The sequence below is a fragment of the Acomys minous genome (genome assembly GCF_964271855.1).
Source record: "Acomys minous genome assembly, chromosome: 7".
Lineage (NCBI taxonomy): Eukaryota > Metazoa > Chordata > Mammalia > Rodentia > Muridae > Acomys > Acomys minous.
In genome coordinates, this window is record NC_140488.1 from 121716287 (window position 1) to 121729189 (window position 12903).

At 42.1% G+C, this 12903-nt stretch overlaps 1 protein-coding gene across 1 annotated transcript in view; it reads right to left on the reverse strand.

The window, feature by feature from the left end:
* The window catches only part of PTCHD1 (patched domain containing 1), a 59116-nt gene extending 58607 nt beyond the window's left edge, over positions 1-509 (reverse strand). The window contains exon 1 of the mRNA XM_084789333.1: positions 42-509. Coding sequence (XP_084645459.1) covers positions 42-392 — 351 coding nt within the window. The 5' untranslated portion in view covers positions 393-509. The remainder of the gene's footprint in view (positions 1-41) is intronic.
* Positions 510-12903: the final 12394 nt, after the last annotated feature.

Consider the following 12903-nt stretch of genomic DNA (forward strand, 5'->3'; position numbering starts at 1 on the left):
GAGGTGCCACCAGGGTCTGCCCGCACCCGCCCTGCTCTTACCTTTAAGATCAGGTCCGTGTGATGCTGGTCCAGCATGTTAGCTTTCTGGAAGGAGGTGACTATGACCCGGCCGTAGCGCCCAGGGGTTTGCAGGTCTGAGTAGAGCCGGTGCTTGGAGCGGTTGACCGGGAAGAGGCTGTTGACTAGGTTGCGCTCTATCTTGGCTAGGCTGTGCTGGGGAGCCAGCAGGTGCTCCACGCTCTCTTCGACCTGGTAGCGGCTGAAGCTGGCGCCGAGCAGGATGGAGATGAGCACCGGCGCCGAAGCGAAGAAGACCGGGTGACTAGCAATGAAGTGGCCAAGCCGGGAGAAACACTTCCTCAAGCCCCTGTGCAGAACCTGCCGCAGCATCCTAGAGCAGAGCGGGCGCGGGAGGAGGGCGAGGCGCACGCTCGGCGCGGGCTCGGGCGACGACGGCGGCGGCGGCGGCGGTGGTGGTGGTGGCGCCCGCGGCGGCGGCGGCGGCGACGGCGGCGGTGGCGGAGGCAAGACCCTGAGCTCTCTTGGAGCCGCGGCACCACCATCGGGGAGTCCCGCGCCCCGACTCGGGAGGGTCCCCTCCGGCTGGAGACACGCCCTCCTGCCCGCGGCCGCGCCTGCCCGGAGAGCCCCCCAGCTTGGCGGCCTCTGCGCCGCCCCCACCCCGCCCTACCCCGGGCGCCCTCCCCACCCCACGCCGCTTCTTGGCCTGGGGGGCTACAGGAGACACTGCCTCGTCCCCACTGAGCGCTGGCGGGGCTGGGAGCGGCCCCACCAGCGCGTCATGACCCCACTCACCCGATCCCCGAAGCCAACGACGGGATGGCGAGGGGAGCGGCGGTGGCGGTGGCGCTAGCGCCAGGAGACTCTACGCGCCAGCCAGGAACACGAGGACTGAGAATTCCAGGCAACACCCAGTCCCGTCCTCTTAGCGCGTTCCTCTTCCCCCGGATCAGCGGGCCAAGCGGGCCCCTCTTTCCCGGCCTCCTCCGGGGACACTCAGAAATAAAGAGATGGCCCGGATTTTTGAAACAAAATAAAGTAAAAGAGTTCTCCCGTTTACGGGGGTAGGATGGGGGCGTCGGGGCAGACCCGCTTAGAGCCCAGTCTCTCCAGACTAGGAAAGAAGCAGGCTGAGGACTGCGTGCGCCCCAGCTCTTGCCAGGCTCAGGTGGTGGCGCGCACTGGCTGCTGCCAAGAGGGGGTGGGGAACCCGAGACGCTTGAGCGTGGAAATCACGCCTCCTCCCAAGTAAGAGCCATTTAAGATCGCCCCAACACTGCAGCTCCAGCGACACCACAGGGGACCTGTGTGCATCTGGAGCCTGTCCACCCCAAATATGTCTGAGGATAATCTTTCTCCTGAGCCCCAATTTCAGGGTCTCTCCAGAGTGTATTCAACTGGACAGTTCTGCTGCACATCCCTCCACCACCTTCGCTACCCTGTTTCCCAATAATAAAAGGGCTAATAATGGCACTCCGTCAGTCCATGCAACCGTCTGTCTCCGGGCTCCCCTTTTCCACCTTGCCTTTTCCCCTCCTTCTTCTCCTCCTATCTTTGTCGTCACTGGCAGGTCTGGGGTATCTAGTGTGGTGGAGCTGGTGCGGGAGCCCCTGCGGGTGTAGACGGTTTGAGAAAGGCTGGTTAGAGAGTCAGTACTTAACCTCCTTCTTTCCCTTATTCCATCTGCTCCTCCTCCACACGCGACAGTGTGAGAATAGGGGGACCCTTATCTCAGATCTGGAGATTCCTGGTCTCTGAGTATGTTGAGCCGCAGGGGGCGCGGGGGAGCCAGAGGGGCTCTGAAGGCTTGGCAAAGTTGGGCATGTGCATGTGCAAGCCAGCCACGAGCTAGCTGGCAGCCACTGTGGTTCCCCTCACACTTCCCCTCGGGAGATTTCCCCGAGAAGGCGGGCGCCGGTTTCGGCCTGGGACAGACCTGCGGCGGCGGCGGGAATGGCCACGCACAGGTACAATTTAGCGCGTTTTCTTTCTTTCTTTTTTTTTTTTTTTTTTTTGTTTTTTTTTTTTCGCGCTCTGAGCTCCCCCCCCCCCCCGGTCGGTCCACTGGAATGCAGACCTAGTGGGATCCACGGAGTCTGAGTCACAGAGGTTCCCTGTCCCACCAGGATGGGGGGTGGGAACCAGAGTACAAAGAAAGGTCCTCAGGTTCACAGCTTCAACAGCTTGGGTCTTCCCACCCCACACCTCTGGTCGGTTTGCCTGACGTCTAAGTATCAAGGGTCTAAGGGGAAGAGCCGGTGGCAGGAGGCGCGGTCCCTTGAATGTGGCCCACAAAACTGAGCATGGACATGCATATTAATTAAAGCGGAAGGGAGAGGGAGTAGTGGGGGAAGAGGAAAAAGAGGAAGGAGAAAGAGGGAAGGAGAGGGAAAAAGAGAGAGGAGAGAGGAGAGAGAGGGAGAGAGAGGGGGGAGGGAGGGAGGGAGAGAGAGAGAGAGAGAGAGAGAGAGAGAGAGAGAGAGAGAGAGAGAGAGAGAGAGAGAGATTCAGACAGAGCCAGAGAGACAGAAAGAGCCACAGAGCCAGAGCCAGACACTCGAGAGAGCTCAGCAGGAGTGGGAAAAAGCATTGGAAAGAGGCATTTTCCTAAAATTCCCATCCTCCTAGACTCCCGAATGCCATTAGGTCCTCTACTTCTCAAACTGAACTTAAGAACTTGCGCGTTGCGGACAATAAGTCCTGGACCTGGAAATCCTTTCTTTCTTTTTCTTTTCTTTTTTTCTCCTGTCCTCATGCCACATCTAGGTTCCTTCAGCAATGCGTACAACTGCTGATCTGTCCACCCTGGAGACACACTTGTCCAGTTCCTCCCACCTGTCTCTTGCTGATATTCAAGCACCCCCCCCCCGCCCCGCCTCCCGCTTTTCACCACCCAGCTCTCTTTCCGAAGGCTCCTCGGGACATCCGAGTCCCACAGCTTCCAGCCCACATTCCCCTCTCACTCTATATTGCCCTTCTTAGGAAGGACGTAAGGAGCCTGCTAGAAATTCCCCTGCCACATTCCATTTGTGCCCTTCCCCCAGCATCTTAATTTCAGCTCCCTGAGATGCCACTGCTCTGCAGCGCTTTGCTGATTCATGATGATCGCGGAGGGAAAAGCCTCATTGACTTGTGCCCCTGCAAGCGCTGAGGTAGCACGAGCTGCTGCAAGGGCAAGAGTGTTGGGAACCCCCAGCCCCCTCCCAACTCTGAGCAGTCAGAGGTGCTAAAACGCAGGGTGGCTGCCCTTAGTAGCTCTTAGTCCCACAAAGAAAAAGATACTAAGGGCGTCCAGGATGAGGATGGCAGCAGGAAATGTTGGGAACTTAGCTCCTTTCCACTAAGCTAGTTGAAGTTGGTGGGTGGGCACCTGCCAGGAGGCCTAACATCTGTCTACGTTTCACATACCCTGGTGCCATATACCGCTGGGACAAAAGTAAGAGAAGAGAAATCAACACACAGATCTACTTTGGAACCTTTAACATTTGGGGGAAGCTCTTTTCATCTTGAAATCTTTGTCTTTCCATAAAAAAAAATGTGTCTCTCCCTTACAACCTTGCTTAGTGCTCATCCCTAGAATTCCTTGCTTTTTTGTGTCAGCCTTTTATGCAGACTAAAGAACCTGGTGCTCTCTGCAGTGCTTGGGCTGAATCTTAGAGCAGGAGATACTGCATTGGCCAGCTGTCCTGATTGGGAGTGTTGCTGACCTCCCATACAGATCAGTTTCTTTGAGATGAAAGTATTGCCTTCTCATTCTTACAACTTTATCCTTTCATATCTCGGGGAGGGGGACTTCTATCACGCCTACTCTGATGAAGAGAGAAAGCTCATAGTCCTAGTGAATCTTCAGCAATCTTTTATTATGTGCAATACAATTAGTATTACCTAAATCAAGACAAAAGAGATGCAAGAAGAGAGAGGTAGGAGGGAAGAATGTGTGTGTGTGTGTGTGTGTGTGTGTGTGTGTGTGTGTGTGTGTGTGTGTGCTTATTATCTCTGTTTAGACTTGTAGCGAAGCAGCGCCACTTCCAAAGCCTTTGGTTTGGATTTGGGACAGTAACACTGGGAACAGAGCTTCTATCAGTCCATTCATAGATGGTTACTTTATTTGATTAAATATTAATGTATATTAATTAGTGCTGCACTATTTAAAAAATAAGAGGAGGAAGACACAAGTATCTTTATGCCCACCACATATAAATATTGTAATGAACTAAGGCTGTAACATTTATGAATATGGAGCTGAATCCTGCTCCACTACATACTATATACCATGTATCAGGTGAATAAATTCCCCCTTTTGTTTAATTTCTGTTCTCTGGATGTTCTTGTAGTGGTAGTAGTAAGGGAAATGGAAATAATAATCCATGGAGTTCCTGTGATGATTTCAATAGTTTAGAAGGATATAAAGCACTTAAAATAGTACTTTGAATCTCACAAACATCCAAGAAATGATAAAAATTATAATTATTGTATTGTAGAGTGTGAGAGGGGAAAAAACTCAGTCTTTGATTCCAGGATCCTGGTGTTGTCAGTTGTCCTTGATGTTGCTAGGAGCTGGTCTTGCCCTGCCATCTAAGCTTTGGTGTTCTCTTTGTGAACATAAACCATTTCCCAAAACACTAATGTCAAGTAGAAGCATTCTTTAACAGTAATGAATTAAGAGCAAATGAGGACAACTCCATAATCATGTCTGAACACAAGCCAAACATGAATCTTGTCCAACCCATAATAAGTGACCAAAAAAGTCCCTATCCTAGCTCATCAAATTGACTATTTTGGTCTTTCAAAAACAAACCAGTTAAAATATTGTCCTAAACCTCCACACTCTCTCCAAATAAAGACTTACTAAGACATCCACTCATAAAACTACACCAGCTTGCTGACTGACCTACACTGTCAAACCATAGAATACAAACCTATTTCTATGTAATAATCTCTTATTGAATAATCCCCATTTTTTCTATGTAATAATCTCTAACTGAAGTATCTGTTAGAGTTCCATAATAAAATGCAGCCTGCATTTATTGTTTTAGGTTAGGAAACTTTTTAGAATACTATTCAGCTATTAAAAACAAGGAAATCTTGAAATTTGCAGGCAAATGGATGGTACTTAAAAAGATCCTCATGAGTGAGATAATCCAGACCTAGAAAGACTTAAATGGTATATTATAAGTGGATGTTAGCCCAACATAGATGTCCTCTGAGAGACTTTACCCAGCAGGGGAAGGAGATTGGGACAGATCCTAGGACTTGCAGACTCTCAGTGCAGCACTGAGAATAGTATGGAAGAATGGGGGGAATGGAAGGACTCAGAGTATTCAAGATTCTCCCAAGGAAACCATCAAGGCTGGGGGATCTGGACCCAGTGGGGCCTGCACAAGCTGATACACCAACCAGGGATATTGCAAGCAGAGAACCTAGACCCCTGTTCGGATCTAGCCAATGTACAGCTCATTTTCCACATGGGTAAAGGGGAAGAGGAGGAGGGGACTGTCTATGGTGCTCCAGATTTGCAATTTGAGATCACTGCCCCTTGGAGGAGTGGCCCTGTGGGAACACAGAGGAAGGGGATGCAGGCTATCCAGATGATACCTAATAGGCTGTGGTCAGATGGTAGGGGAGGAGGACACCACCTGTCAGAGGTGTAGGATAGGGGAATAGGGCAGAAGAGGGAGGTAGGGTGGGAACAGGAAGATAAGAGCAAGGAGATTACAATCAGGATGTAATGTGAATAAATTATAATAAAATAAAAAATGTAGCCTGTAGTAGTGTAGTAATGGTAGTGTTTGGCATTGAAAGACATTGAAATATGTGCATTTTGTCTATAAGTTCCTTTTAAAAAATTGAGACTACCAAGCATGAATCTCCATTTTTTCATTAATATCACAAACATTTTCTCATGTCAATATTGCTAGTGAAGATTTAAATAGTGCTATAGAATGCCAAATGTGGCTAAATTTTATCAGATGATTTTAAAGCAATTCTCCTATTATAAATAACACCAAACTGAAGATCTGAAGATATTGTATATAATCTATAAACTTTGACTGCTCCTCTATTTGTTTCGAGGATCAAATATCCACCACTACATTTTAAGTAAAATGTTCCTAACATGTTTTTCTTTCTTTCTTTCTTTCTTTCTTTCTTTCTTTCTTTTTTCTTTCTTTCTTTCTTTCTGTCTGTCTGTTTTCCTTCCTTTCCTTTCCCTTTCCTGTTCTCTTCTTTCCTTTTTCTAGTTCTGCCTGTCCTGGAAATCACTAGATCACACACTCCTTGAACTCAGAGAGATTGGCCTGCCTTTCCCTCCTGAGTGTTATGATTAAAGGTGTGATCCACCATATCTGACCTTACAGATAGCTTTCTAAATAATGTTAAGTTAGAAGATGCAGTGACATCGCTTAGAAGTATAACAATCATCTTTAATAGAATAACGAGTCAATCAAACATTACAGAGAATTCTATCACCTGTTGAAACCAGTCTCTTGGCTTAAGTTTGCTAGTCATTGATTATGGTATGGAGTTGGGACTTAAAGATGTTATTTGGCAAAGAGGTGTATTTTTGTCTTGTAAATATATTAAGCATTAGCCTTCAAATTCAATGTTGACTGAAAAGCAACAAAAGTGTTTCCATGCACATATCTCAAATGCAAACAATGCTATATTGACAAGAAAGTTGCTTTGCAAAGTGTGTAGCTTTACATGCTCCCCACCTTTCAAACGCCTTCATTTCTTCAAGGTTCTCCTAAAATCAAGTCTTGTAGATTTAAGAAGATTTCTTAGAGCACCACACCAAGATCAATTAATTTAACTCTTGAATAATTTTATGCAAATTATGTCAGTAAGAAAAGTATTACTATGACTGGCAAGTAGGAGAACTGAGAGAACTTCCTTTCTGTTGACAAGTTTGTAGGCTAATTGGGTTAAATAAATACAAATAATTAAAATATACTTGCTATAAAGTAATGCCATAGAAGAAGTCCCACCCCATTAGTGTGTATGTACGTATAAAAGGCATACCTGAGACAGAAAATGTAGCTTGACACAACTGTGCACACAGAATATGGTATTTGGTTTGTTTCTGGCATTAGGATACTTTCAGCCAAGAGTTTCCATCTTGCTTATTATCTTATGACACACATTTTAAATATAGTATTCCTGTTCTCTTAACATAGTTTTAATTACCTAATGGTCCAGAATCTTAGCTTGATTTTTTAAAATTTTACTTTCATATCTTCAGTGGTAGGACTTGGCACAGAGAGGGCTTAAGTAAAAATACTTGTTGGTGGTATGTTATCGAAACTACATGAATTGGCCATGCTGATTGAGCAGATTATCATATTTAGACAAAAGGTATCTGAAGTTTCTTTACTTGATCCTCAATAGATGATTTTTAAAAGGAAGAACTTAAAAATTCTGACTTTATATGTTCACAATATATGTTCATCTGCATGTGAAATTTGGCCTGTAAGATGGATAAGGGTGCTGATTTTAAAGAAACCCTTTAACTTGGATCAGCACATATTAATATACAAATGAATGCTGCTAATAAGAAATGAACATATTTCCCCTAAACTAGGGTGAATGGGATAATGATATACATACATTTCACAAAGAACAATTTAAAGCATTGAGCATATTGAAAACAGAAAAGTGTACATACATTTCAAAACTAATTTTGAATTCAATTGAGTGGGCAAGAAATTGAATTTTAGTGCACAACCACTTTTGATAGTCTTTTGGTCATTGGATTGGGCTACCTGAGGTTTCCTCTGCTCTCATTTTTGGAATAGCTCTAAAAATTTGACCTTGGTCAAAGGATGACATTTCCTATTCTTGGGGTACCTGAATGACATCACTTTCTTAATAGCAAAAAAAGTTCAATTCATGCTTCATATTAAGCCAACCTTGTTTCCTTTCATTGAAGTTAAGTGAGGAACATGTAGGTACATTTCTTACTTTCAGAACCAGGGACAAATCTGACCACCCTGTATACTGTTCAGCTTCCATCACTGACAAGTTGTTTTCAGAAAAACCTTAGGCCTGAAGATGCTTTATAAACTACTGGACCCCAGGAGTTGATCATCTTTTGTAAGCTAGGCCAATAAATTGGAAAGGAATTTAAATGGATGCACCACAAATCCTATATATTATTTCAAATTATGCCTTATGTTTTATATTTTGGGCATGCATGCATTTCAGAAAGAAAAGATTTAAAGAGGGACTTTTGAAATGACTTCTCTCCTTTTGTGTTTTACGAGTAACTGTCCTTAAAGCTTATGAGAACTATAGAAAAGGGGAAAAAGGATATTTTATGAACCAAGTTTAGCCCTACATACTTGTAAGTATCTTCTTAGCCTACATAATTTACAAAATCATTCTATGGATTATTAACAATTGTTAAATCCACTTTACAAGGAAGAAATTTAGGATTAAAGAGTTTAACTATTTTGTTCAGGGTTACACAGTAATGGGAGTATAAACAGAACCCAGGACTATCTTGATACTAAAATTCCTGTATCTTATTCTATTCAGTAATTCTGTTTTTATACAGAAACTTCTTGACTCCTTTTTTAAAAATGTCTTGACTGGATATCATAATGTGTCAAAAACATCTTAGATAACACAATGTACATAAAGAATATAGTGTGATTTCTATATGTGCTAATCAGTTAATAGCATTGCAAAGTGACAGTATTGTGGCCTTTTCATTAATATTTCAGTGTTTGGATTCATTTCTGATGTTGCTATTCCTTAGAGGAGATCTGTGGACCAACAAAAATATTGTTATGAAACCTAAAGTGTTTGCAGATGGCAAAACTTCTGCAGTTCTTGTCTGTATTCTACCACAAATTCCTTAAAATGGCAAAATGGAAAATTGTCAAGTAGTTATAAAATACATTTCAGAAAAAGCAACCAAATAAACTATGACCTAATGCATGTTGAGATGCTTCCTTTTCTTGGTGGTTCACTGGTAGTCATTATATTGCCAGGGGAATGTTTCTTTACTTCTCTTCTTTTGCTTTTTTGCACAAAATAAACAGAGACCATTCAAGTCACCAGATCCATTGTCTTATGTTTGAACAGAAGGAACATAAGAAAGCAGGGGGATTTCTGATGCAACTCGTAGCTTCAGGGCAGTCGTTCTTTGATGTTTATATATTTAATCTTTTAAAAAACTGTACTCTAGAGCATAACCTAAGAACAAAGAACTTTATCCCTTCTGTTATCATAACAGTGTTACTTCTTTCTTTAACTTAAAAAAAATGGCAAAGTTACAAAGCATCCTGTTCCAAGTGGCTGATCACTTCTTTATAGTGAGTGGTATTGTGTCAGTGAATTAATGGCAAAATCTTATTTGCATATTACAAATATCAGAATTATAGAAAAGTTAAATTAAGAGGCAGCTACAAGGAGTGGTGAAGCAGGAAAAGTGAAAAAAATAGATCAAAGGTTCCTATTACAGACAAAGAACAGGACTTGGCATTCCAGTTCTAGTTTATTTCTATGTTAAGGCATCTTCTGAATGTTTTGAAGGAGGATTATTCTAGATGTGGAAAATTTTGTCTTCCTATAAATTGAAAGGCTTATCCTCAAGTGAATACCACTGCATGTTATAGAGTACCCATCTTCAGTAAATAAAATAGCCTTCGCACTGGCCTGTCCACCCAAGTGGCTCTTCTAGTTGCTTTATCACAATATGTTAGAGTTTTGATATTAAATTGATAATTGTATTTGTGGATCTGATAGATCCAAGTCAGTTTGTTAAATATGAGAAATGAAAGAGATGCAAAGACTTTGCCCTCAAGGTATCTATTCCCTACTAGAGTGAGGTCAATTGAAACAAAAATTTTGGGCATAGAGAGCATTGGCTTCAGAGTGCTATGAGACACATGAGAGTGTTCTTTTAATCCTACCTGAAAAACAAGAGATAGGGCTTGAGATAACATTAAAGAGGGTGTGAACAGACACTTTGTGGTTTCCATTATTATTCTCTGGGACTTCCATGGGATAACTTCCTGGATTCATCAGGAAATTCCAGAGACCTATTATCCTTAGGACCAATTCTCAATGAAAGATGGGAAAATTAGATTAAACACTCAGGGTTCATCACCTTTTTATGCAACAACCTAAAGATAACTTTTCTATATGTGTTCAAAGAATTCCTAGCAGGGTGAATCTCTAGTTTCCCACATCATTAAGACACTCATGTTTACCATATTCACCCCTTTATTGGCTTTTCTGTTTTCTCTTTTCCCACTCTCTTTTTCTTGGAACTATACTACATTTAAAAGAACAAAGAAAAGAAAGGAAAAATGTACAGTTATCTGCATCCTCATCTTTGTTTTGGGACCTGTCTTGGGATACTCAAGCAAAAATAGGAGCATACATCAAAATAAAGTCTCAAAGGTTAGCAGTTAGTCAATTCTATTGATCCTAATGAAATGTGAGTTGTACCTCAGTAAAGTAGTACAGAAAACAAAATAAATATGACAGGAAAAGATTTGGATTATAGCAAGGTAAAAGACATTGGGATGGAGAGAAAATGATAAATAAGTATGTTTTTAGAGACATGGAATTGGTAGGATTTAGATGATTGGAAAATAGAGGTAAAATACTACCTTGTAGTTTCTGAAGACACATTACTGTTTCAAACATGTATACCACATGATATCCAACCCCAGAGGTATTAGTTTATTCTTAAAACATTTCTCTAAGGGTTTCTTGTTAAGTTGAGGAAGCAAGATTTCCAGTGTCAAGCTATAATTTTTGACACATGGAATCTGAATGGAATGCTGTGTGTACAAGAACTAGTAAGAGGAGCTAGTGGCTTAATGGATCCTACAGGGTAGTGGTGCTACCATTCGTTAGGTCAAGTCCATACTGTGGAGATTCATATGGATTAATAAATGTCTTCTCTCCCAAAGAAATTTCATTAGATTTTATATCTAGTTGCTTTGGTGAGGCAACTTTATCTGGAGAAGGAAAGGCAGCAGATGAAGAAGACAAGGCAGACAAAGAGGGAAAGTGTGTGTGTGTGTGTGTGTGTGTGTGTGTGTGTGTGTGTGTGTGTGTGTGATTTTAGCAGGTCAGATTTTCTGGAAAACATTTTTTTGATTCATCTCATCTTCCTTCACACCTGGTATTACTCATTTTGTTGGCTTGAAAAGATCTGTTTCTAAAGTGAACAAAGACTACCTTCTTTTCAAAATCAGAGAGCTGCATTCCTTAATGGCAGCTTTTATTTCTGTGGGAACACACACACACACACACACACACACACACACACACACACACACACTTTAATTTTCCCAGCAATCAAACTGAAGTAAATAAAAGCAACATTTTGTAGTGTGAGACAGTTTCATTGACATCTTTATGGGCTACTGTAAAAAGAACCCATATTAATGACGTATTTTTATTCATTTTATAAAGTCTTGCTGTCAGTATTTTTGTACCAGTTTTGGCAAGACATAAGGTTTAATTTTAGATTTGGTGTCATTTAGTAACTCCATCATTAACTTTAAGACTGTTTTTAAAGGTCTTGAACCATTTTATATTACCGCAAGCAATGTTCAAGTTTCATTTTTAATGGAAGTTTTAAATGTTTGCTATTGGTTTGTGTAAGAATCATGTTATGTAGCTGCGGATGTCCTGTAAATCATTTTGCAATCTAGAATATCATAGAACTCATGATAATCCTTCCTTTACTGCCTAAGTGCTGGGATTACAGGCATATGACCCTAGACCTGGATGTTGTTTGCTTCTTTTTTTGTTGATTTTTAAGATGAGATCTTACTATGTACTTTTAGCTGGCCTGGAAATCATAGAAGAAATTTGTATACCTCAGCCTTCCAAATATTGAGATTTCAGGTTTATGCACCACACCTAGCTTACAGTCTGATTCCTGATTTGTATTTTTTTAAAAACATTCTCTTTAGTGATAAAAAAGGTTTTTTAAATAGCTAAAATATTACTTGAAAGTCTCACAATATAAGTGAAATTATCTAGAAACTATATTAAAATTTTATCAATCTGTTACTTATATAGATAGATGAAGATCTTTGTCTTGAAATCCAGAATTTCAGATTTCTATGTCCACATCAGGCCATAGCAGGCCTAACCTTCAGCAAAAACCTCCAATTTGGAAAGATTCTTTTATGCCACAGGGCATCAATGATGGAATGTTAGGATGATGATGATAAGCTCTCATTTTACACAAGAAGGGGAAAATGGCCAGAATAAAATGAAAGAATGAGAGAGATCTGGGAGAAAGCTACAGACATTACTTGGTTTGATGGCAGCCAAAATTCCAGTGCTTGAGTAACAGCAGTAGGTCTACTTTGGACTCAATTTGAAGTCTGCCCAATGCTGTATTTTTCTATTTATTAAAGATTTGGTCCTGGGGCTGGACAAATGGTTTAGCAGATAAGAGCACTGGCTGTTCTTCCACAGGACCTAGGTTTGATTTCCAGCACCTATATCATGACTCACAACCATCTATATCTCCAGTTCTAGAAGAATCAGATGCTCTCTGTGTTAGTCACTGTTCTATGGCTGTGAAGTGACACCATGACAGAGGCAACTCTCATGAGAAAATGCATTTAGTTGGGGATTTGCTTACAGTTTCCGAAGCTTAGTCCATTGTCAGCATGGCAGCAAGCATACATGATGTTGGAGCAGTAGCTGCTACACTTTACTCCTTGGGTGGCAGGAAGTGAGAAAACTGGAGCTAACATGGATTTTTAAAGGCTCAAAGCCCACCTATGGTTACAAAATTTCTCCCATAAGGCCATACCTCGTAATCCTTTTGAAAATATGCCACTTCTTGAAAACTAATATGAGCCTATAGGGGCCATTCTTATTCAAACCACCACAG